The 26,604-nt window shown below is 35.9% G+C and overlaps 1 protein-coding gene across 7 annotated transcripts in view; it reads right to left on the reverse strand.

Annotated features, from left to right (window-relative positions):
• CORIN (corin, serine peptidase) overlaps window positions 1-26,604 on the reverse strand; it is a 151,820-nt gene that overhangs the window by 22,692 nt on the left and 102,524 nt on the right. For 6 of the 7 annotated variants that reach the window (XM_062575517.1, XM_062575519.1, XM_062575522.1 and 3 more), the window contains exons 10-16: window positions 25,672-25,770; window positions 19,961-20,192; window positions 16,117-16,262; window positions 13,497-13,604; window positions 8,319-8,432; window positions 5,696-5,806; window positions 3,971-4,100 (exon numbers count right to left, since the gene is read on the reverse strand). In XM_062575517.1, coding sequence (XP_062431501.1) covers window positions 3,971-4,100; window positions 5,696-5,806; window positions 8,319-8,432; window positions 13,497-13,604; window positions 16,117-16,262; window positions 19,961-20,192; window positions 25,672-25,770 — 940 coding nt within the window. The remainder of the gene's footprint in view (window positions 1-3,970; window positions 4,101-5,695; window positions 5,807-8,318; window positions 8,433-13,496; window positions 13,605-16,116; window positions 16,263-19,960; window positions 20,193-25,671; window positions 25,771-26,604) is intronic. The other variant, XM_062575520.1, reaches the window with a different exon arrangement.

A 26,604-nucleotide genomic window follows, 5' to 3' on the forward strand; every position in this document is an offset into this window, starting at 1 on the left:
CTTCCATTATTTCTGATGCAAGAATAGTTAGAGAGTAGTGAGCATAATAATTCATCTTAGAAAAAAAAGAATATTGGTCCAGCAGCTTGAACTGCTCAGTTCAGCAAATACTATTAAAGAATATTGTGCCAAGGGGATAGAGTAAGAAAGCATTAGGAAAGACGAAGCCAGGCAGCAGCAGGAGACTGTCCTTCCCCTTCCACAAGTGGATGCTACAGCTGGGGAAAGGAACTACCTATTTCATTGCATTACCAGTGGCCCAGCCTCCAGAAGAGGGAGCAGCAGCAGCTTCGACTGTAGGTTTGTTTGTTTGGGTTTTTTTTTTTTTTTTAAACAAAAGCTCACTTGGGAAACAGCTATGCTTTAATGCTCGTACTGCTAGACCAGACCAAGCAGTTCAGATGAAATTCCGTACTCAGCTGAGTGCAATCTGCTGAAGTTTCTTGTTACAACATTTGTCATCTCATTCTGGTGCAGGAAAGAATGGGAAACTATTCACTTAATTTCCACAGAGTAATCAAACAACTCCACTAACTTGTTTTTGCCAAATTTCAGGTCTGAGTAGACCATGGGTTTTATCACTGTTCCATCAACAGAAATGTGGACTTCAGAGTATGTGAAAATGGTTTTCCTCAGCTAAACATCAAGACAAATCTAGTCTTCTGAACATAGTACAATATTCTGAACATGCATAATTTGTCAATATTTAGCAACACAGTCTCTGCAGCACACCAGTGATGTATCTAATGATTGATCTGAGCACTGATGGCAATTTTTCCTCTGTTCTCTACCTTTTGTACCAGGAAACCTAATTGCCAGAGACATGATTTACAGTATTTATTTTGGGGTCAGTGGGAGACCTCTGAACAAAATTATCCATGCTGAGATGAATGGGCATTCATATCAGATAATCCAACAGCCCTCCCTGGCTGCAAACTTTATGAGACGTAACACTTGAAGTATAAAAACAGTTCCAGTTAGACTCTTAGCATTATAAACAAAAGTTCAGCTCATGGATAACATTCTTTTTGTGCTAGAGGAAAACATATGAACTGCTAAACAGACACCCTGCAGAGCCTAAGCAACAGCCCTCACCAGCCCAAAGCCTTGCAGACAATGCTCGGAACTTGCACTGCTCTCTGTGGTGTTGCATCATGTAACTGGGTTGTGCTGCAGAAAAACACAGCACCTGTGGAATTAGAACTGGCCAACAACCAGGAATATAGCCTGAGTTTAGTGCAACAGACAGAATAAAATTACCTTTAATGCTGCTTCAGACACAGTGCTTTTATTTCCCAGTGAAATAGTTTGATAATGTAAAATTAGGTAATAATAGGTAAAATGTGTTACTCATATTAGCTAAATTAACTTGACTTTAACCACTGTCATTACATTCTCTTTATCTTTTTCAGATTTAGTCTGAACAATTAAAAACATCCACAAGCTGTTAGAAAGGCACTGCCTTCGTATTTTAAACATTACAACATTATATAGTAATTGGGATTTGTCATTTTGGAAAACACCAGTCATGGATATCAGTTAGTTGTATGTTGCAGAGCTATGTAGAAAATAAAAATTCTATACATTTATTGCAATTCCCAGCCTAAGATACTATGAAGTCTCAGCTTTGAATCTCATGTGCACTATTTTGCTCGAAGAATAAACAGGAGAACTATTAAACCAAAATAAAGTAACAGTACAAGCCATTATTAAATACATTTGCATAGCTACCCAGGTGGTGGGTTCTGGAATGTGGCATAATATGACACAGACATGGACAGAATTTCTATGTTCACAGCTTTAATTTTCTGAAGGACTAAAATGAAATATTTCCAGTTAGAAATATCTGAAGAAAAACACAGCTCAAATTATGTTACCTTTAAATAAAACACAAAGGATTTGATGGAAAAAATATATTTTTTATCAATATTTGAGCTTTATACAATATACAGTCTAATTTCCATGTACTCTTAATGCTGACTGGATATAACTTACTAAATATGCCAATGTTATCAAACTTACATAAAGATTTTCTTGTTATTTTAAGTCTAATAAATTGTGCTGGAGATAATGAAAACAGTCTATGACTTTAAGTCAGATTTCATAGTGGTATGAAACCCCATTGTATTGTTTAATCTTCTACCCTTCCATTTAGAAAATGTTACTCTTTCTGACATTTTCACTGAATCCCTAAGCAATATTAAAAGAAGAGTTAAATAACTTATATTAGCTCAAATTACTCCTTTCTGAAATTAGTTCTGATGAACATATTATAATCTTCAGGGTTTTTTATAGATCTTTTTCACAGCTAATTTACTGCATCTTCTTCAGTGCCACTTCCTACACACTCGGAGGATAGCTAAGAAAACCAAGTTTCAGATGCCTGACAATATCAGGCATTAAGAACAGGAAAGAAAAATACTGCTTCAGTTTTCTGAAGTATTGGAAAGAATTAAAACTGCATATTACAGACAAACTCAAGTAATTAAATTCAGATTTAAATTGAAAATTTCCAAAGCCCTTAACATAGCCCTGTTACTACAAAAAGGATTTATAGAAAAACTACTAGGACTCTTCTCCTGTTAGAAAATAATTTGTGAAATTTAAGAAATATTTTTTTCTCACACATTGTCTTAAAAACGATAGGGTTGATCATTACTTCTGTGAGCAAGCCTTGCTGAAGGAACAGGAAGAAGCAAGTTTCTGTTCATTCTCATTTCAGTTTAGACACACTTCTGAGAAAAGGAAGGCATCAGAAGTCTTGTGATAACTGAATACCTTTTACATTTTGCTAAAAGCAACTGTTACAGGAAGATAAGAAAATTGGATGCCAAGGCTATCAAACTAGAATATTAAGAAAAAAAGGCATGATTAAATACTGAGACCATCAGTTTATTTTTAGACAATGAAGTAGTAGTAAAAGCAATAACTATTTTTGAAGATACTGGAGGAGTTTAAGCTTATTAGAAACCTATAAAAAGTTAAAACATAAAGATAACATAAATATTATTTAAATATATTAAACTAGCTAGAGTAATACAGAATTGCTGTATTAGAATGGCAGGCTGTCCATTCAATACAGGTGGTCTGTGTATTCAGGGGCACGTGTTAGAATTTATGCCAAGCATCTATGTAATGTAGGATGATACAGAGTAGGTTAAGAGTAGACGCTGTAACCCAAGCTCTTTATCCTCTGGTGTTTTTTGGGAAAGGCACAAAGAACAAGACTGCACATGAGTATAGGCAGTGGTAAAAGGCAGAGAGACTCCAGTCTGGGCACAAGACTCTGACAAAAGATATCCTTCAATACCATTAGGCTTGTCTATCCTTAGAAGAAGATGGCTTTGGATATCAAAGCAAATGAACTTGTTTTGATAGCCAACAGTTATACTTTGCATCAATTATTCCATAAAGTAACTACTATTTTAGTGTGCATGCAGTAAGAGGTATAGAAGCTATTCTTTTTCTGAGGTTCACACAGAAAAATCCATCATCACCAATTAGTTATTCAGAGATACCTAAATTAAATATATATGGTTGCCTAGCTCAGAATATTTATGGCAGAACCCACAGAAATTCTCATGTGTTTCATAAGACAACTCTGCTTTAATTGTTTAGGAACACATAAAGAGAGTATCACATGTCCAAGTGAATCCAAACCTCAGAAATAACTGCAAGCTCACATATTGAGGCTAAGCAAGAGATTAGTATCTTTGCAACATATGCTTTTAATAACAGTTGCGCAATTAATGTTTGTAAAATGGTAAAAAAAATGCCTATATTTTAATTAGCGTTTGCTCCTGCCTCTGATCAAACAATTTTGTTACCTCTTTTCTCTATGAACTCTTTCCATACTAAATCCATACTAACATTGCAGCGGTCATGGTGATCAATGATCATTTGCAAACTCAAACTCCATCATGCCAATGACCCTAAGAAATTCATCAATGCTACAAACTACTGACCTTACCCTAAACCCATCTGATTGCAGGCCAGTTGGCTCAAATTTTCCTGCCACTCATCAGCACAAACATGGTAATCAGCAGCTGACCTGTGAATTGTCAGGAACGTCAAGGAATTCATGTTTTTAGACAGGGTAACTGCAAATAAAAAGAAAAATAACTTGACTATTATTTCACATGGTTGGTTTTATATATGGTGCACTGAAAACATAAAAATTCATTCAAAAGTGTCTTTGACTTATGGAATATGCTGACATTTTTGCTCATTTTCCATGCTCAACGGATACATAATTTAAAATAGAGGCAACTATGGCTATGAAAATCTTGTTTGAGAGACCAATCAATAAATACATCTTGAGGACAGTTCACACGTTTCTGATAGCCTTGATCTAGTTAAATGGTATCTTACCCCTCAAATAGTCCAAATGAAATCACTAAGGTAATTTGTGGGATGAATGCTGCTGACATGAGTGATATCATTTGATTCTCAATAATATGCATTGTTCCTGTCAGAACAATCCCTGGGAGTGATTAGCAAAAGAAAAATCAACTACTGCTTACAAGAAAGAGCATGATCATTACTTTTCTCTTAATCCTTGTATAAGTGTGTAAACTGCTTTTTTAACTCATAAAAAGTTTCTCAAAATGACCCCAAATGAACCAATAGAAATGTGCATCCCTCTTGCATCTCCATGACAAGAGGGTGCTTTTGTGTGCCGTTTTTCCAAAATACATAATGTTTTTGTTTAAACTGTTCTTCTCACTTTTGCTTGGATAGTACTAATCTTAACGTAAGTAGTCATTAAGCTTTCTTCCTATATGCTAAAAGTGCTTTTGATTCTCTCTCCGCAGAAATATGTATTCATCTTTGATTATTCCTTTTCAAGTATGCATTTCTAGAACATTTCATCTTTGTTGCATAGGTTTTACTAAATATTGTTATTAATGTTTATACAATATTAAGTGTTTACACAATCTACTTCAATATGAATACAAAATATTTGCTTCTATGAGCCATGAAACATCTTTTCCCCTACATTTAAAGTAATTTACAAGCATCTCAAAACTTAGTAATATAAAATAGTTTCATATACAAAAATAAATATTAATTCTGTAAAATATTAAAGCAGAATATACTATTGCTTTCCAAACTGCTTCTTTTCAGTACTATTTTTATGAAATCCATCTTCAGTTTTATTTAAAGAATAATGCTTGGTGAGTTCTACTTTAATAAACCACAGACGCATGAGGCCCTCTCTGAGTGTGGACAGGATTAACAGATTCTGTCATTCTGTGCAATGTGGAACTACTAGGACTATCTTCTTCTTTTAAGCTCTGAATCTGCAACACTGCAGCCAGTGGGAATTTCACACTGAATTTCATGAGTACAGAACTGGGGCTTAGAAGTTTTGCCTAGATAAATTCTATATCTGAGTGTTTCCCTACTCTCCTTGCTGTCCACAACAGCTTCCAGATTTTACACAACAGCTAGAATTTCCCTGCCACTTTTCTTTTATCTTGCACTGTAACAATTCCCACTGATCCTTTCCTTTCTCTTTTGCTTACTTTATTTCCTTTCCCAATCTCAGCCCAGCCTCCTTTCAGAAACAAAGGAAGCAACTCTCCACTAGTGCAGTTGTATTCTACATCAAATCACCATCAATTATTACCATTAGTTTTGCCATCTCCCAAATATCACCTCAAAGCAGAGTGTACCAAGGGGGGAAACTTACCACAGTCCCATTCATCGGAGCTGTCACTGCAATCTACTTGTCCGTCACACCAGAGCTCACGTGGCACACATTCATGGTTAGCACATTCAAGCTGGTCCTCCTCACAAAAGGCTGCAAGGACAAAAACATGCTTCACTCTGAGAAAGAAATAATCAACATGAAACATATACTGAGACTGAAAAAAAGTGAAGGAGAGAGAAGGTAGGTGAGGTCAAATTTATGGAGCAGTGAGACAGACTTGCAACAAAATTCATGATCGACACCACTGAGGTAGAAGTTGGTTGCTGCCACTCAGTCACACAGCGCACCACAAGCCAAAAGGAAGGAAGAGCTTCTGGACACAGCAAGATCTGTGGTGTATGCTCCAGTCTATCTTATTTATTTAATATTACTTGTGGTCTTGTCATAGGAAACCTTAGTCTCTCCCATACACTTTAAGCTAAAACGTTATATTTCCTTGCTTTTTAGTAGACCACTCTAAATCTGTTTGTGTTCTTCAAAAAAGATTATCTTTTCCTGTAACAAACATGTATCTTATTTCATCCACAGCAAGTTCTGTATTTCTCTTTTGGATCCTCCTTTGCTATTTAAAATATGGAATTTTTCTTAACCTCTACTTTAGATATAACAAACCAATATACAAAAAGACTTGTTCGAGGTCACAGTATGTTACTAGTTTGTAAGGAACTACAAGAACTTCCATTTGCAAAAGATTTTAAGTTTGCCCCCAACTATAACAAAAATCCCCCAGGTGTATAGCATTACATCACTTTCCTCATTAATACTCTTCTCTTCCAGCTTCTACAAATCTCATCATTAGGAAATGTTGGGGGTTGGGGAAGAGAGGCTTGAGGAAAGTTGCATTCAGCTGTGCCTATATTTGGCTGTTGTAGAGTATCTGCACACAAGCAGATATAGTCATACAAGCTAAACATTTATTTGCAATGCTAGTGGAAAGAATGAACTCCACAGTGAAAATTATACAGAATTAGAAGGCAGTACTGCCTACTGTGACATAAGTGATCATTTCAGCTCTGGAAGAAAACATGCAAAATTAGAAAAAACTCTTTAACTCTGCCCTCCAGTATGACTATTTAAGTCACAGGAGATATATATGCTGTGAAGCTTAAGTCTCAAAGCTTTTCTGAGATGACACAGCTTACTACTTTAGCCTACAATGCTTCTCTCTTTTTAGGTCTGAAAGTATCCAGACCTACAGAATTTAAATAAACTTTCAATCGAAATTCAGAAAAAAATGAACAGTTGTGATATGCTTTCTATAAAAGAGGAGTGGTTGTATGTATCACTAGATGACAGCATGCAGATCTCTTGGAAGACAAATGGTACGATCTTCACAGTGAACAGAACCTTAAGGAAGCTTCTGTGAGCTGCATCCTCCCAAAGAGAAACAACATTATATCCAGTGATCTATTCAGGCTGTCAGTCATTTTGGCAAATACATTCACATGCTACATATAGCACAGAAAATGTGCCCACTGTCCTGTCTCTGCCAGCAGAACTCCAGAGATTCAGGAGCAACTTTTTAAAATTTGTAAAATGTAATGTAATTTCCTACAACCCTAGCAAAAAAGCTGAAATGCTAAGATTGCCCAGAGAACTGAAATTCCAACTTTCAGTCAGCTTTACCAATTTTTACTGTGACCTGGAGCAAGTCTTTTTGTATATTGGTTCATTATATCTAAAGTAGAGGTTAAAAAATTTACCATTTCTTCTTTCTCATGCAGATTGAGTCTGCAAGGTCAATATGTCCTTTTCAGTTCCTGGTCTTGGACAGGCACTCATGCACCTGGTTTTCTCAAAAGAGAATTCAGAGTACCACTAATATATTCATGAAACTGAAGCAAAATTCTCACAGCACCCACTCCTGGCTTCACATGCAGGATGGGAACCTGCAAAGCAGCTGCCACTCACAGGTCCTCCACCTCTTCCCATCCCACCAGTCAGCTGTGTAGTGGAAATGGAACACAGGCAAGCTCCAGAATGGGAAAAGGGGTCTCTTACCCAATGTCAACAGTTTGGCCCAATACATATACCCATATTGTCACTGTATTGTACTTAGTTTCATATCCCTGATACTTATCAAAGGTTGGAATGTAGGAGAAGCCAGAGAGGCCACATGGAAAGACAAGATCTAAGAAATATCAAGCAAATGCATCACAGACAACAGGGAGACATACAAATGTTACTGAAGAACAGGATAGAAGAAAAGTCAAATGGAAATGAATACAAAACGACCAGTGAGCAGCCATACCTATACGGAATGAAGCTGAGAATAGTTGGAAAAAGAAGTCAAGGAGCTATAAGTAGTAAAATTTAAAGACATATAAAGATGTGAGGAGAAACAGAGAGAGAGAAAAAGGGAGAAAGAGATGGAGCGACCAAAGAGGTGAGGATTCAAGGATGTGAAAAACAGAGGATACAACATGAGGAGAGAGACAAATTGGTGTCACTGAAGGACCAAAAAGAAAACTGAGGGAATGACTGAGCTTTTCTGTCTGGAGAGAATCTTTTTATCTCAATTTATTTTGGGCTCCAGAATCCAAAAATGAGTTCAACTTTTTACTTATTACTGTAGGGACCAATAATCTGCATAAGCACTTACAGCAGTTCTTCTCATCCATCTTGTCAGGGCAGTCTGGGAAACCATCACAGATCATAGTGTGCTCGATGCACAGCTTCTTCAAAGGACACTCCCAAAGACCCCTTTCTCTACAACCTGGAGATACAGAAGCACAGTTCTGAAATACTTGCATGCAATATAAAATGTCAACAGTTCTTTTCTTTCTTAATAATCCTAAAATGTTCAAAATATTTTCAGTTGTGATATAAATTTTAAGAGTGATCAAGAGCTAACTATTTCATAATACTTCATTGCTTTTTAAAAAAGATCTGTATTATGCTATACACACTGATTTAGGCATTATCTCAAATACTTATCCATACACAAATACTCTTGAAATGTATTTACTAGTAATAAAAATTTCTAAACCTGAAGTCTGTGAGGTTTCCTTTAAAAGTATACCATACAGAGCTTTGTTCTTTCAAAATTAAATCCTATGAGAGCATGGAATCTCTATGAATTAAGGTAAAGAAAAAGATTTTTATTTCTTGACAGAGCTGATATAGAACCTGATGTAGATCGAACTGAAAGGTTGGGAGATACTCTAAGTACTGATCATGAATAAAGTTTTCTTAGTCCCAGTAATCTGAGACCAAAACAAGGTTTATAAGATTACAAAGGTCCAATGGCTGTATGAATCTTCAAGAGGATCTATCATTATACACAGAACACACTGCATTATTGTCTCTTCAAAGGCCAACTAATCAGCAGCACTGACTTCCTAATGTTTTCAAGAGGAATCCTTTAAAAACTCCATCAAAGTGCTTTGATTGTAAAAATCCTGTTAGCCAACTACAAAAAATTAAGAATGGCCTGAGGTACATTTTAAAAAAAGATTTTCTTGTTTTATCTGCACTATTTGCTTTTTGCAATGGCACCTCACTGTGGTATCAGCTTAAGAACAAATTCCTTTGACGTACTGTCCTGTGCATCTGACATTCTGATTTTACTGGAAGCCATAACAACAAATGATAGGTAGAGAGTTCTCATGTTCTACTGACAGAGGCAGTTTTGATTGCCTTGTCCGGCCTGTTCAAAAGCCAACAATGCTAGTCTTCATTTTAATCCAAGCTCAAATTCAGGTGACAGCCCTCAAGCAAACATACAAAAATAGCTTGGGTATATGTTTGCATACTGCATTTGATGCCGTTTTCCCAGATCTGGAACTAAAGTAGCATATCTATGGTATATTAGTAAAATGATATGTTGTTTCTAAGAACTATTATTTCAGAAGTTAATATTTTCCAAACATGAACCAGAGAACCACTACTAGCTCATATGACTATGGGAACAATCTAGTTGGGTTTTAATCATAACTGGATGTGCAAAGTGCTTGATTTTGTTTAGACTCAACAAGCCATGTAAAAAAAAAACATTAAGCACACTGAGAAATAAACAGCCTTCCTAAGAAGGCAGGAAGTGTTGGGGGACAATGAGTAGCATTGTGATGGCCAGGAACGCGGCATTACTGATTTATTCTCATTTTCGGCCACTTGCAACAACAGAGGCCATTTTTAATAAAAAGACAATTGCAAGGAGGAACTCATTAAAGCCTCGTTACCACCATTGGTATTAAGTTTATCTCATGATACGTACAGATTTATTTCCGAAGAATAATGTTTAGGGAAGAGGTGCCAAAAGTTTACAAGATGATTTTGTGATATTCCTATCTGCTTATCTTTAGTACATTTCTCAGAAAGATAGAAAAATCCAGGCTGTGGCAGGGATATGCAATTTACATCTCCCTGAACTTGTGATATAAATTTTAAGAGTGATCAAGGTTTAAGCTTAAGAGGTTTAAGCTATTTATCCAGTTTTAGACCTCAGTTTCTGCTTCCTGGGAGCATAGTGGAAATATTTTTGGAAAAAAAAAATTCTGGAAATATTTTAACAGTGCACGTCTCTCTAGCATAAGTGTTAGGCTTATTTGGGCAGAAAACAGAATTTCTTTGCAGTTTGATGTAAACCTCTGAAGCAAATCAAAGAATTTTCTCACTTAATATCATTCTCCAGCATTTCTTCTTGAAAACAGTTGTGATAACCTTTAACGAAAAATTAATAGAAATCAAAATCAAATCTTTATCTGATAAAGAAGAAAAAGAATGTCAGTCATGTTAGGAACTTGATATAAAAACAAAATAAAAATATTTTATGAATCTAATTTATGAACCATTGTAATTTGTTAGCTAAAGTGTTTACAGTTAATTAAATACATTTTTCCCTTCATTACACATCATAGCATTTTATTGTGAGGTGTTCCATGACTCTCCAAAACCTGAGTACAACAGAGACATAGCCACAGCCCTGTAACAAGAATTCACTACACAGACTTCCATGTTCAAATATACTGTTTTGCTAGTAGAAGGCCATCTATCATTTGGGGATGTTTCTAATCCTCCTCAAATATTTTTGTAACATATATTTTTAACTCAGTGAGAATGAAATGAAAGTGAAAATAGAGGTCAGAGAACATATCCTTATGTTACTTCCATCTCAAACATACGTTTTGTCAAGAGATAGAGGTTCATGTATGATCTTACCTTCATTCTTCTTCAAAATATGAACTAAGTTACTATTAGTTATTCACAAATACATTCCTCAGGAAATTATTATTAAGTCCTTACCAGTAAGACCACTATGTTATTACATCAGCTAAAATACTACAGTCAGATCTCAGATTGCAGAAAGCAGAGAAAGACAATATCGTTTTATAGTATTATGTCCCCAGATCCTTTGATATTCTTCTATAACTCTCTTTTGCTCTCTGCCAGAAGGATTGTCGTTCAGCAGCTGATAAATTTATATGATCAGTTACAAGTAAGCATATTTAATACCATAAACTCTCTTCACTTCCTTCATTATAGTAATTTTCAGAAATCAGTTTCTTCACACTCTGCTGAAATGCACTCCAAAGTCTCACATTCAAAACTCTGGGTCAAATTTTCTCCCCAAATTCTGGTCTAAATGGCACTGGACATCACTGTAATTGCACGGATGAGGTTTCTCTCACAGAGATCATGTGAAAGCATGGGAAGGGATTCTTAAAGGGAGGAGCCAGTAGGTGCCAAGCACAGCCCCACTTGGCATTGGCAGAATACAATTTAGTCCCTTTGGACTGTTCTAGTTTACATTTTTGACCAGAGTATCTTGAGCATTTGAAGGCTGTGTTCTAACAGAAATAAGTTTTGTCACCCTAACAGAATTATTCATGTCATTTAAGTCACTTCAAAAACAATCTTTTAAAAAAATTTAAAATACTGACTGTTATTTAATAGCATGAAAACAATTTCAAAGAATAAATCTAGTATAATGTAAGCTAGCCATTTACATAAGGAAGGATCAACAAGTTTGATTTTGTCCTGCACACATGAAATATGAATGAGTCAGAGACAGTTACTTCTGCAGCTTTACAAGGACTGGCTGTTCTTCCATAACAGCATTACCCATGGTCAATGTAATGTCACTCTGACAGCTGTAATTTCCTAACAGATATAGCCTTCCATATTTATAGAAGCTGATAAGAATTCTGTTGATTGCTAGTGACATTCTGTCTAGACCAAAGAGAGACAGAGAGATCTACTCAAGAAATTAATTTTATATTATCAGAACAATATTTCATATGTTAATGTCCAGGAGTATAAAGTTATCTAAAAGACGCATAGGAATTATTGTTCTCAGGAATTAAGTGGCAAAAAAAATTATTTGATGGGGAGGACAATTGAGACAATTGATTCAGAGGTAAAGTGATTATAAACTCTGAAAGAGTCACTGTGATCATCAGCTCTACCTTTCCTTTATAATCTATAGAAGAGAATGACCTAGAATTAACTCCTGTTTCAATGAGCATATCTTTTTTTCTTTTTCTTTTTTTTTTTTTAATCTTTTTTTTTTTGTAAGAGGAAGAGGAAAGGAGGCAGGAAGTAAAGAGAATATAATCCTGATTTGAAAATTCTTAAAGGTTGAGAATACATCAGTCCTTCGTGATGTATATATACATCTTACCTGCACCTACACAATAGCTATATAATAGCCCGGAGCTATTCCAATCTTCAAAAAAACTGCTGTTAAAAACAAGCATCTTATAATGCTGACAAGCTTGAATTTAATCTAGCTTCATCTTTGAGGTGTTGGATCAGATTTTGGTTTTGTACAGATTTTGTTTCTGTGCAACTGAACAGATGCAACTGGAGCAATTTTATTGCTACAATTTTGCTGCCCACAGAAACTGTGCTTCCATCACCTCTCAACCTTCTCTCTGTTAAGCAAAACAGGGTGCGCCCCTCAGTCCTACACTGCTGAAGTGTTTATCAATCCTTTACTCATATTTACACCTCTCATCTTAAATCCTTAGTGATTTATCATTACTCTTTTTGCCCTAGGGATACCAGGACAACATGCAGAATTCCACAAAGGCTACACTAGAGCCAAATAAAGAAATATTATAACTCCCTTCTCCTTCTTAAAATTCTCCTGCCAGTATATACAAGGGTATATATGATCACAAGATTTATTAGTTATTCTCAAACCTAATACATCTCCTGAAGTTAAGAGTCAAGAGTTTCTCTACCTTAAATAATCTCTGTAACATATTGGAGAATAAAGTCTGCGGTTAGCACTTCAGGTGCATCCTTGCACCTGTGGCTAAAGGCTGACCACTGGGAAAAAAACATGTAATTCTTGACACCTGCAGTACAGAATACACTTCACTAACACAGATCTTGTGTCAATCCATCAAAATGAGAATGTTGCTGTTTATACACTAAAAAAACAATTAAAAATTTAAGATTTAAACTGTCAGAAAGTTAAGTTTCAGCTCAGAAGAAATCTCTATCAGTAACAATGGACAAAAAGAATCAAATCTGTAGTTTTTTTCACCTCAAATACTAGATTAATATTCAAATACCTGGAATATAGTTAACAGAATCTAATATACTAAACATAATAAAGTATATTGGTGTTATTTAAGAAGAATGATGGTTAAAGTATTTTTACTGATACGAACCTTAAACAATCACTTTCAAAAACATTTTTCTTACAGGAAAAGGGGCTTATAATTTGTACTGTCAGACCACAGTTGAACTAACTGAAGAAAAACAAAATCGCTTTTCTGATGCTTCAATTCTCTGTTCAAGAAAAATCTAGCTCATTGAATTTATTTACCACAGCTTTCCTCATCACTATCATCCTCACAGTCAGCTTGACCATCACATCTTCTGGATGCCAGGACACACCTCCCAGATCGGCACTTGAAGTGACTGGGTGAGCACTCTGTCAGTGACAAGGAGCAAGGCAAAAACAAAATTCCATAAATTGAAAGCTTAATCATCATGTTGCTATTTACTTATCTGTCACAGTGACTGTTTTGAAAGGGTAAATGACAGAAATAGAAACCTTGTGAGATAGTAAATTGGAATCGTGTAGGAGACGAGACTATTCTTAACAATTGCAATGTGAATGGGGTGAAGCACTATTTCCAGAGCTCTCCTTCACACACTGCCCTCTCTCAAGTTTCAAAGTTTTACAAAATTACAGGCATACAACGTTTACATTGTGGGTACAGATTTTCTAGCTACATTGCTCACTGGTGTGGTGTTATATGAAGCAGAAACAGATCATCTGATGTGCTGAACAGAGTACAAGAGATCCCAGGATAAAAGGTTCTCATTTTAGCAAATTTTTGTCTGTTTAAATTAATAAAACTACCTTCAAATGTACAAACTAACCATTACATCACTTCTACTGCATCCTACAAAGTACTATTTTGAGAAGAATTATGTGGCAATTTATTTATGTACTTTTGAAAAATCCCATCTATTTCTTCACAATGTACTGCTCAGTGACTTGGATATACAACCTCCATGTTGTATATACATGTTGCCCTTTTTTTTTCCCCACAAGAATCATTTAGATATTTAATACCATGCAGTTCCTTGGATATACTTTAGGATTTGATAAACTGTTTTAACAAAAATTTCATCAATAAAATTGGAAGTCTGAGAAAATAACATTCTAATGAGAAAAGCATGGTGAACTGTACTGCCAACATTTAAGGTTAAGTTGTTATGAAAATAACTAAGTTTATTATACATGCTGTCTTGGCACAGCAGTACTCTTGGATTCAGCACTGATTGGAAAGGAAGTTCAGCTGTTCAGCATATTGTAGTTTTTCTGATAATTTTAGCTTAAGTGGGCAGATCATCTATATTTTGCAATCATTAACATTTTAAAAGTTATCAGAAGCTTTATTTCTTTCATTATAGGTGTTTTTTTTCAGAAATGTTTCTAATATTTTAAATTTCCCAGGGAATACTATTTATAACCAATACTGTTCAGTGATACAATAACCAATAGGCAACCAATCAGCCTAGCAGTCAGACTCCCTTTAATTAATGTGAGAATTTCTGAAATTTTAATTTTAATAAGTGAATAGAATTTAACTCTAGAAACAGAATACTACAGTCCCTTATACGATACTAGATTTGAAATATAACCATGATATGTTACATTTCAAAACAAATGATGTAACAACACAGTAAGAAAGACTAAAAGCCATTTATACATGAGAAAATAAAATCACATTATTTTTCTGTACCTTGCTATGTTGTGCCAAAATTTTGATTTTTCATTTATTGCATACTGCTTTCTAATAATGGCTAATTCCTTTCCTCATTCAATTGCTGTAGAGGGAAACTATCTCCTTGTCTCTCAGTGTCTCACTACAAAGGATTTCATTATGATATTGCATGTTTTATAAAGCTCCCACAATCATACATGCACACGTGGACTTTGCCTGACGAGAGTGCTTACTGATGTATAAGCTTCACTGGCTTTTCAGAATGCTTCACTGTATTTTTCAGTAATACATCTTCACAAAAGGAACCATAAATCAATTAACTTTCACCTGCTTCAGGTTCAAAAGACTATGAAAAGACATCCATCACTGTGTAGGTGAGTAGGAGGAGAGTAAGAACTGAACATGATCGGCCTTTTGCGGGCACTAGCACTCATCATCTAACTCTTATCCCAGCTACTTTGCTGACATTTTGACGAGAAATAAATGGCATGCCAGAATCTTCACAGACCTCACATCTGCTTATGTCTGGCAGAAGGAGAAGCTGCACAACAGCTCTTTTCATGCATACAAAGAATATGTAGAATCACTTAAGGCAACTCCATTCTTTCATTCCATGTTCACACCCACAACGAGTAGTATTATGGCTGAACTCATGAAACTGAAATTTATCAGTTGCTACTGAAGCTGGTTTGGCACAATGGTCTAAAAAAACCTACCCCAAACAAAAACCAAGAGCAAACAATCGCTGGCAAAGACACTAACAGCTGCAACATTTTTCTCAAAGCTGTTGTGGGGCTTACACTTTTTTAGTGTTGTCAGAAGTTTGTCTCCTGATTAGGGAAGTATCATTATATCATATAGGTAGGTAAATGTGAAGTATAAACATAGGCAGGCAGTAGGTTGCTGTTAGCAACAAATCTCAAGTATTTTCCCACACTGAGGATAAGTGATCCTTCCTTAGAATAAGATTCTCTACAAAAACTTCCTCTTATCTGAAAATTGTAGATAGCTGAATGCAAGAGAAAATTCTCTGAAATCTGATTTGGAATCTTTTCCACAACTGGTTGACTATATCAGTATTTAAACTCATCCTACATAACATACTGTAATTGGAAGGAGAAGAATGAAAACAGGAAAAAAAAATCAGTGACCTCAGGGAACCTAATTAATCTTTAATTTCCTGTTAAATGTTTTTACAGGAGTTACCTTCTACATCTTCATCTGGTGTTAGACAAGTTTGGTTGTTTGAGTTCTCATCTGGAAATTGAGTACAGTCTGTATCTTCTGGCCACTGCAGGCCTACAATGCCAAGTACAGACTCACAGCGTTCCTTGGACTGTTCACACAATGTCCTGAGGATACAAAGTGGAGTTGCATAAAACTACCGAGGAAAAGCTTTAGGAATTCTCAATTATTGGAACTTAATAATCCCAGCCAGAGTTAAAAAGAGCAAGGGAAACTACGTTAATTAGATTTCTTCATAAGAAAACATATATATATATATATATATATATACACACACACACACACAAAAAGATATATTGCTACTGTTGATACATGACTTTAAATTACTGTATGCAAAGTATTACCTCAGTTATAATGTAACAGACAGTATCACTCCTTACAAACTCTCTCTCTGTAAAAAATGACAGCAAACCTTTTCTAAGAAGCATTGCCTTTCATCCTTCAGGAAAAAAAAGCCAAATACACTTTATGCCAATGAAATGCTACTTATTCTGACAATGCTACCTCAGGAACCACTGTACTACTACACAATAGACAGCATTTGAAGGGCCATACAGTACAAAAGAAAGTTTTGTCTCTATCAAATTTTAATGGACATGAGAACACACAGGCTCTGAATATTTTGAGTGCATTTTCAAACACTCACAGGGGATACAGTAAAGAACATACAGGGCTGACCCAATCCTGGGCTGGAACCATGGTTCCAGAAAGATATGTCTTAAACCCAGAAACAAAAGAGCAAAGCACTTTCCAGTGAATTCAGTAAAATCATAGTTGTGAAGAAAATCAAAGCACAGATCGATCTAGTTTTGAAGATGTGGTCAGTTACAGCAATGGAAATCTTTATCACACCTAGAAAAGGGCAAGAAAATAGTCCTTCTGTTACATAATCATTCTTATACCATAAGAATACAAGATTACCACACCAAATCAATTCAGTCCATCTAGAAATTTTACTCAACATATTGGGGAAGCATCATTTTAAACAATTAATGCCTTCTTATGACTAGAGTTGTAGGCCAATGTGCCTTTATATATTACAGTCTTGTAGCTGTGGAATTTTGAATCCCTGTTTGTTTCAATGGTCTCTTTTCAGTGAGTCCAGTGGTTATGGTATCACTTATAACCACCACTTTTCATTTTTGTGGATATTAACTAGACATGGCATTACGTACCTCAACATCCTTTCATCTTTCCCCCAGATAAAAACATCCATCGTTCTTGGCAGGTATTTTCTAAAATGTTCTTAAAAACTCTTCTGTGAGTAAGCTTTCATATACTTTCTTACCAACCATTCTAATACCTTGATACCTACTATTTTCTTAATATCTGGCCTATGTATACACTTTAAATCCATTACTCTTGGTTTAACGTTGGAGAACACAGTGAACAATTCACTACTTTTCTGTTTGAAGCTTGCTTTTACCTATTCAAAAGCTATAATACTTCTGAATAGTTTTCTCTTATTTCCATACTCAGCAACTCATTCAATCATTCCCTGTAGACCATACTTTCTAAACCTGTAATAATTTGGACTCATTGTTTCAAAATGCCCCCTTTGTTCTTATATGATGAAAAATATTAAGTAGGCAGATCCTATTCATTTATACATTTTTCAGTTTCCTTCACAACACTTTAAAATTGCCTTTTATCTAATCAACTTATCCAGATCTTTCTTCTAGGAAGAAATTCTCCTTTATGGAGAATTCTCCTTTATGGAACACATTTTATTCTACTCATCATTTTCCTTTAGTATTTTGATCAATGGACCATTTTTTCCTGCAATAAGCTTCCAGAAATGGAGTGACCAAAACCTAGCATGCAGATCAATTAAAGGATCCATTTTATCCTCATTTGAGATGGCAATATATTATTATTTTCAATTTTTATTTTGTTTCAGGAGATTTCAAGAAGGAGGCTCTTTGTGTACCAGATGATTCACTGTTGCATTGAGCAGCTGGAACAAAGACCTGAGTACTGCAAAACATTGTGACTGTTATGTGTTTTATTTAACATATATATGCTGCAGAGGAAAGTGCAAAACATCTGATAGTCTTACTGGGATGAAGCGAAACTCAGCATCTCTGGAATTTCTCAGCATCTTACAGAATCAATCCATACTGAAGATCATGTGCAATTATAGGAAAACAGGAACGTCTCTGTTTATTCCACATAGGCTTCAGCTACGGAACTCCATGTGAAATCAACAGACACCTCATACATACCTAGCTTAAAGGATCATTTCACCAGACCTGGACCAATCTTACCAATGTCTTATCACAAACGAAGAACATCATTCAGAATTTGAATGCATGCTTGATAGATGACTGAATAGCCTCAATAGCCTGAATAACAGCCGTATCTGTGCTTTCCTCTGTGCTCCTTACTTTTACAGATCTCATGGGACACTATTATATTTAAAAAAGTATATCATGATGATCAAACTAGTAGCAAAAAAGATGATGAGAACCTTTATAATGGGACAGAAGGACTATATATACCTTATATAAATATATACACATATGTACATGTATATACATCTATATATACATATATCTTTATAGAGAGAGAGTGGAATTTAAATCATTGGGTAGTACCACCTAGAATGGAAAGAACAGATCAGTGTGACCAGTATCAAAAAATCTAATTCATCTCTGATGAATATATTTTATAACAGATGCAGAATTACAACCTGAATTTGCAGTTCATGGTTGGAAAGCATAATTTGACTTGGAAAATTCATCACTGGGAAACTGCATTAGCCAAACTCAGTTTCATATTTACTGGAAAAGACAAGTAAAGCAAAAGACGCATCCTGTTCAGCTCAATTAATCACTGCTATCCTTGAACAAGACAATTGTTTCGAAAAGCAGCAGCAGATTCTCAGAATCTGCTCAGTGTGTGTGCTGTGTGCTCAGAATGCAATATTCTGCCCTCTGGAACTTCAAATTGTGATTAAGTCAATCTAGATTCAGATAAGACAGTTATAAAAACAGAGCTTTGAATCCTGTAATTTACATCTATCTCATGTGCAATATTCTAACCTTCCTGGTAGGTTCCTGTGTGAGAATTAAGCAATATCTTAGTAAATCTCCCTGTGTCTCACTCTTAATTTTCACTAAAAAGTATATCACTAGAAAAATAAATATTTTCCATTTGTTAACAATGTTACATGGTGGGATGTCTTAGCACATGATATTGCAGTTTTCAATACAGTCTTATTTCAATATAGTAGACAACAGTGACGTTAACCAATGAGGACAGTTGAAGAGTCTGACAAGTGTAAGCATAAGTTAGTGTACAATAAAGAATGATGTGGAAAAACTGGACTATATACTTCTATGGCACTTCTCTAGTTTATAAAGGTAAGCCTAGAACAAAATCTCAGTTTTTGTTAATAGTATTTGGAAAGGACTTTGTACAGACCAACTGATACACAAATGCAAAGAATATTACAAATGCTTATGTTTGAAATTAAATTATTTTTTCTACATTTAAATACCTTTTATATTGGTGGAGTTCTAATCAAACACACAGAAATGGAAAATGCTTCATACACTTACCCAATATACACATTTTGAAAATTAGTTGAACTGCCATTCTTTTACTTGTTTTGAAAATTTCAGAAACTAATGAAATGCATGTAATAAACTACATTTAATGATCTTACAAAATATGATCCTATATCTGTTGCTATGGAATTCCAAAGCAAAAATTCTGGCATTTTAAATGGAAGCAGAAAATTGAGTAAGACTAATACGACAGAAAATGTTAGTCAAGAATTAAATTAGGAAAAGTATTGTACCTGCAAGGTGGGATCCGCTGATTTGTATAGGGGTCACATTTTGGAACTAAGATTGTACAGGCGAAAAACATAAGGTACTTATAGCAGTTAGTCTGAACCAAGGCTGGGAAAAGAGATGATTCCCAGCTGATAGAGGCTTCCTTCTGAGTTCTGTGGCCCAGATAGTTTGGATAATTAGTATAGTTGTAAGGCAAGTTCATACAGAGTTCCAGAGTAATTGGTTCACACTGACCTTTCAGGAAAAAAATAAGAAAAAACAACTCACAAATGGTGTAAGATTAGATGAAATCCTGAAGAAGTAATTGCATAAGCATTTAACAAATCAACCAGTCAGAAGGTAGGTCATGAGAAATATGAATTTCAGTGCTCAAGACTCCATATGTATCATATTCATATCAGTACAGAAAGGAGGGTTTGACCTAATATCCTATTCAGAGACTATTCATATTCCCTTATTAATATCTTCCTGTATAACATCTTAACTTTAATAGAGTACAATAAGCCATTCTTCAGAAATGAATTTATTGTTTTTAAATCAAGTTTCTGATCTTTTTCCAAGCTGATGTCCTATACCATACCACACTTCCTACTGTTTTGTTATGCTACCATAACATACCTCATACCAGCAGGATAATTGTCAAAATTAAGATCATAGAATAATTCAGTTTGGAAGGGACCTCAGGAAGCCACTAGTCCAACCTCCTGCTCAAAATAGGATCAGTGGTGAAGCCAAACCAGATTACTCAGGGTTTTATCCAGTCAAGTCTTGAAAATCTCAAAGGATGGAGACTCCCTGCTGGACAGAAACTCCTGACAACCTCTCAGGATAGAAAATAGACAGCAGAAAACTATATTTCCTTTTTCTGTTGCATTGAAGAAAAATTGCCTATTCAGACAACTCACCCACAGAATTAGTATTAGAGGTTTGTCAATTTTTTTCATGATGAAATCCAAGTAAATTAATGCAATTTTAAAGTCATTCAGCACCCTAAGTGTTTGTACAACATAACTTTGTATAAGACTAAAGACTAGAAAAATACATGTATGATGCCTCTTTTATTACACCTCTTATTTATGGAGATTTAGGTGATTTCTGGAATGCCCCTGTGCGATGACTCTTTACATGTTTTCAGTATGAGGATAGTTTTCACATTATGTGTAGAAAGCTTCCATTATCTTATGTGCAACAGTATCACTACAACACTGGAAACAACCACCTTGAATCTCAAGCCCAGTTCCTTGCAATAAGGAAACGGAGTAACAAACAGAGTGTACCCTCTAGGGAACCATCTGGTTGAATTTCACAGAATTCAGGTAGCCCAGATGTTAATCTTTCCTTCTGAAGTCTGTCCTATAGTTTAATAGATCTGGCTACTCCCTTATTTGTAGTATGTATAACTACAACTTCATGATTGGAGAACAAGGAATAAAATCCATTGCATCTGTTACCCTAAACCAACCCCCTCAACCTATGCCTGTTTTCAATGTCTTGTTTTTTATTATAAACTTGCTCTACATACTATGTAGGAATTAGATCCACATAGAGTAAAATCAGAGATTATACTAGATATGGGGATGTATTATATATCTTTAGCAACTGAGTTCTCTCAGTTACAGTTTCAACAGCAGTGAATAGGATATTTGTTCTGTTATTCTAAAAATGTAAATACATTATAGTGCCAGCCTAAACTGATCAGAGATCATCACATGTGGAGAGCATCCATCATATTCAATGTTATGAAAGCCTAGGCTTAGCCAGCAATTTTCCAACAAAAGAGTTATTTGGGTCAGAAAATGCTGCTTTGTCAAAATTGATATTTTCCATGGGAATTCTCATTTCTGACTGAAAATGAAATAACTTTGGTCAAACTATAAACAGCAAAACTAACACGAAGACAATAGTACTTCCAGATGTTATGCAAGAAAATCTCTCCCAAATTCTCTTGATGTTCCTTTGTGTAAAAACAATTAAATATACACTGGACCAGAAAGGGAGAGAGATCTCCCTTTCCAAAAGGTCCAAAAATCTAATTCATTTTATGTGTTATTCCTGTTTATAATTACAGGCTATTGCCCATATTACAACGAGGAAACACCTTCACTGGAAAGCTCTTTGGTTTCTCACGACATTGAATTGGAACATTGTTTTAGAACTCAAATGTTACAAGTCAAAAAATGTTACCAGTATGTTGTAATATAATCCTAGTCCATCCAATTTTTTTCCTGAAATTGCTGTCTATACATACGATGGGATACAAAAATCTGCATTGATCAGGGAAAGGTTTTGGTCAAACTGCTTTGGACCTTACTGACATAACCACAAGGAAGATGAGTTCGAGAAGGGAAGTACGCTTTCAGCTTACTCTCATCGTGAGAAAGACTGAGTTGCAGTCAAAGTGCTTGAGACTGCTGTCTTTTACAGTACTATAGTCACTGTTTACAAAATAGGATTTGCTTAGCAGAGAACTGCCTTTCAGAGGCTCTCCTACTATTTCCTGAGGGTAAAAGAATAAGGGACTACTGTAGGGAATTATGTACTTTTCTACTTTCTGGGTAAGGCTGTGGCAAGTGCCTTGTTTGCCAGCCAAATAAAGAGCACCTGTCTTATGCACATGCCTGGAGACCAAACAGCAATCAGCTGTTAGTCTAGCATTCTTGTCACATACATATATTTTACATGTTCTTTACTAAACAGTTGTTTTAAGTTAAAAGCATTTAAAAAGAAAGAAAATTACAAAATGCTCTCTTTTTGCTCACTCTAAAAATAAGCCACGCATACCATTCCCAAAATGTTTCAGTAATACCAAGAACTGACATCTTGAGTAAATTTAAAGTTGCTACAGTTTAAAATATATAAGGCAAGGTTTTGATGTAATGCCTATAATTTTTGTAAGTTTTATGAGTAAAAAAGCTACAAAATATCACACTAAACTATTGAAGTCCCTATTCCCAAGTAAACCACAGTTTTGTGGCCAAGTCCGTAATGCTCTAATAAAAAACATGACTTTTCCAATGGAGAAACAGCATCTGCTCTGAGAAACACATGCCACTGGAGTAGCTGCTACTCCTACAGGTAGAGAAAGCTGGGACTAAACATCCTCCCTCCCACAAGCCTTCAGCCTACAGAGAATCTTTCTCATCATAAATATTTATACTTGTAACTAGCTGGAGAGGAACTATTCAAAACTGTAATTATATCCAAATGAATACCCATGGATTCTGATCTTAAAATAACAGGAAAACATGATCTTCAAATCTCACCAAAGACAAGAAAAAATTAATTCATGAAGTGTTTACTTTGGAGACCGCAGGTACCTGCAGTTCCAACAGATTTCATCAAGAATTGCAGATGCACGCAACAACTAAAATTATTTGATCTCTTACAAGATCTCATGTTTGATTTCTCCCTGATGTAGGTATCCCAAGATGTATTGCTTCCTTTTCATGAGAAGAGGGACCTAGGAAATCACACCTGACCATGGATTGGAAGACATAGAGGAGAAAATGACTGAAATAATTGAATTAAGACCTGAGATTTCAACCAAAAAATTTTAAATTATTAACCTTTTATTGCATTGCAAAGCTGCTCTTTTTCATTTTCAAAAGGTTATGGCAATTAGAGGTGGTTCCTGATGACTAGAAAAAGGCAAACATCTTATATATTTTTAAGATAGACAAGAACGAGGATCGAGGGAACTGCAGGCCAGTCAGACTAACCACAGTCCCCAGGAAGATTATGAAACAAATCCCCTTGGAAGCCATGTCTGTACAAGAAAGAACAAAAAAGTGATTGGGAAAAGCCAGCATGGATTTACCATGGGAAAATCATCCTTGACTAACCTGATTCCTGTCTGTGACAGGATGACTGGCTGACATTCCCTTTTCAGTGCTAGTGAGAGCACATCTGGAGTACTGTGTCCAGGCTTTTGGCCCCCAATGCATGAAAGATACTGACAGACTGAAGTGAGGGCAGCAGAAGACGGCCCACCTGGTTGGAAGACTGGAGCATATCAAATACAAGCAGAGACTGTGGCAAGAGCCAATTCAGCCGTAAGAATCATAGAATCAGTAAGGTTGGAAAGGACCTCTGGAGATCATCTAGTCCAACCTCCTCGCTCAGCAGGGTCACCTAGAGCATGGTAGACAGGGTTGCATCCAGGCAGGCCTTGAAGATCTTCAGAGAAGGAGACTCCACAACCTCTCTGGCAACCTGGTCCAGTGCTCCGTCACTCTCACAGGGAAGAAATTCCCCCTCACGGCCAGGCAGAACTTCCTGCGCTTCAGTTTCTGCCCATTGCCTCTTGTCCTGTCACACGGGACAGCTGAAAAGAGTTTGGCCCCATCCCCTTGACACCCTCCCTTCAGGTACTTCCCCCCTCAGTCTTCTCTTCCCCAGGCTGAAGAGGCCCAGCTCTCAAAGCCGTTCTTCACAGGGCAGATGCTCCAGCCCTCTGATCATCTTTGTAGCCCTACGGTGGACTCTCTCCCGTAGCTCCACGTCTCTCTTGCACTGGGAAAAGGAGGCTAAGGGAAGATCTTACTGCTCTTAACAACTACCTGATGGTAGGGTGTAAAGAGAGCCAGACTCTTCTTAGAAGGGCACCAAGACAGGATGAGGGGCAACAGACAAGTTGGAATACAGCAAATTCCATCTGGTGTCATATAAGGAAAAAAAGTTTCATCATAAGAGTGGTTTAACACTGGAACAGGATACCTATCCTTGCATATTTTCAAAACTGAACTTTAAAAGGTCCAGCACTACCTGATCTAGTTGGCACTTCTTTGAGCAGGAGCTTGGGCTAGACGACCTCCAGATATCTCTTCCAAATGAAATTATTCTATGGTTCTACATAATGTAATAAAGCATCTTGTTAATGTTATCCAAACAGGCTACCACGTAGTACCAAATAGTATGTTGGAGAAATAATTGCTCAGACCTACAAAGCCACAAAGCCATTATATAATATGTCTACACATTCATATGTAAGCGAGGCAAGCTTGCTGTGTAGCCCATGCACTAAGGTGGCCTGAATTGATGAAACTCTATTAATATATTGCTAAGCTTTAATTAATAAATCATTCTGACTTGAGTTCTACTCCAGTTTCAAAGCCTAGCCCAACAGATTTCACTTGAATATCTGTTCACAGCACGCATTCCACAGGTAAGAAAGAAAGCTACTCCGAAGCAAGCAAGTGGTGGCTACTGGAAGTTTGCATGGTGTGGTATAGCACAGGACACACAAAGGAAGACACAATATGCACTGGTCAGAAGAATAACTAGTTTTTCCAGTTTGAATATCAAAATTCTTCTCAAGGAAAAGGGTCTTCTCTAGACTACTAAACAGTATCACTCTTTCTTATATTTTGAAAATAAATCAGTAGCTTGCATTTACACTATGCTGTTTCCTTTGTTATACTGAATTTCATTTAATGTTAAGAAAAAGTGCAACTGTAAACATCCAGCAATAAATTCACAGAGGAAGGAAAATTTCAGATTCAAATGTTACGAGTATCTCTTGGTACATTAGGTCTACAATCAAGAGTTATGCTAAAAATTTTGTTTGCACTTTGCAATTTTCAACACTCAATCATTATACATGTGAGCATTAGACAGTAAATAAAAGTATTACTTACTGTGTCCTGCCTTACATCTTCATTACAGGCTAAACTACCCTAAAATAGTGACAGTATGAAGCATGTGACCTACTTACTGCAGTTTGTCTGACTATCTCTCATCTCACAGAGAGAAGATCCACAGGGATCAGGACAGGCAGTACATCTCTGGTCTCCCTCCTGACAGAGGGTGTGACCTGCAGAAAAGAGAAGATTACTATTCTAATGATTTACCAGGTCACTAAAAATAACTGGAGTGTAGTGGTGAGAAAATAAATACAGAGAGACCCATCACAATTACGTATTTCCTTTACATAATGCAATAAGTACCTTAAGTACCTTAAGTACCTTACAACACTTTAAAGCTGGAAGGAAGAAAAGAGTGTAGAAAAATCCAGATGCTTTTCACTTTTCTTTACCCTTACACTTAACATGAGAATTTTATATCCCAGCTTCTGAATAAGAGGTGTGGATCTCTGAAAGCCTTTTACCATGATCTTGTTTCTGGCAGGTTATTAAAGGTCACGTTAATCAAATTTCAAATGGAACAATAGGTCCTAGCTAAAAAAGAATGCCCTCTGGAAATTATTTTCCAGTGACATTCAGTAGATCTGCTTTTCATTTTATGATTGTTTTGGTGGACAATAAAACCACCCTGAAGAAAGGTCATCAGAACTGAAGCTTTATTGTCCTTCTTTGGCTGGTTAAAAAATGGACAAAAACCCTATGATTCCAAAGGTGGATGTTAAAATAACAGAAAACAGCCCTTCATCCAAAAGCTTCTGATTATATTATCTGGATAACCAATTTCTCTGACAAACCCCTGACCTTCTTGCTGTCTCACAGTCACACCAGCTCCTCTCAAAACCCTCAAAATCTTTACAAAGGCACAGATACTCATCATCTGTCCTTCACATTTTTGCAAGATCAATAATTTGATTGAATATTCTTGAACACAAAGACTGAATAGCTTGGATTCTATTGCCTCATCCCATTTAAAATAGTTTATTGCAACTATTGTTTAGTATTTG

Source organism: Rhea pennata, chromosome 4 (genome assembly GCF_028389875.1).
Source record: "Rhea pennata isolate bPtePen1 chromosome 4, bPtePen1.pri, whole genome shotgun sequence".
Lineage (NCBI taxonomy): Eukaryota > Metazoa > Chordata > Aves > Rheiformes > Rheidae > Rhea > Rhea pennata.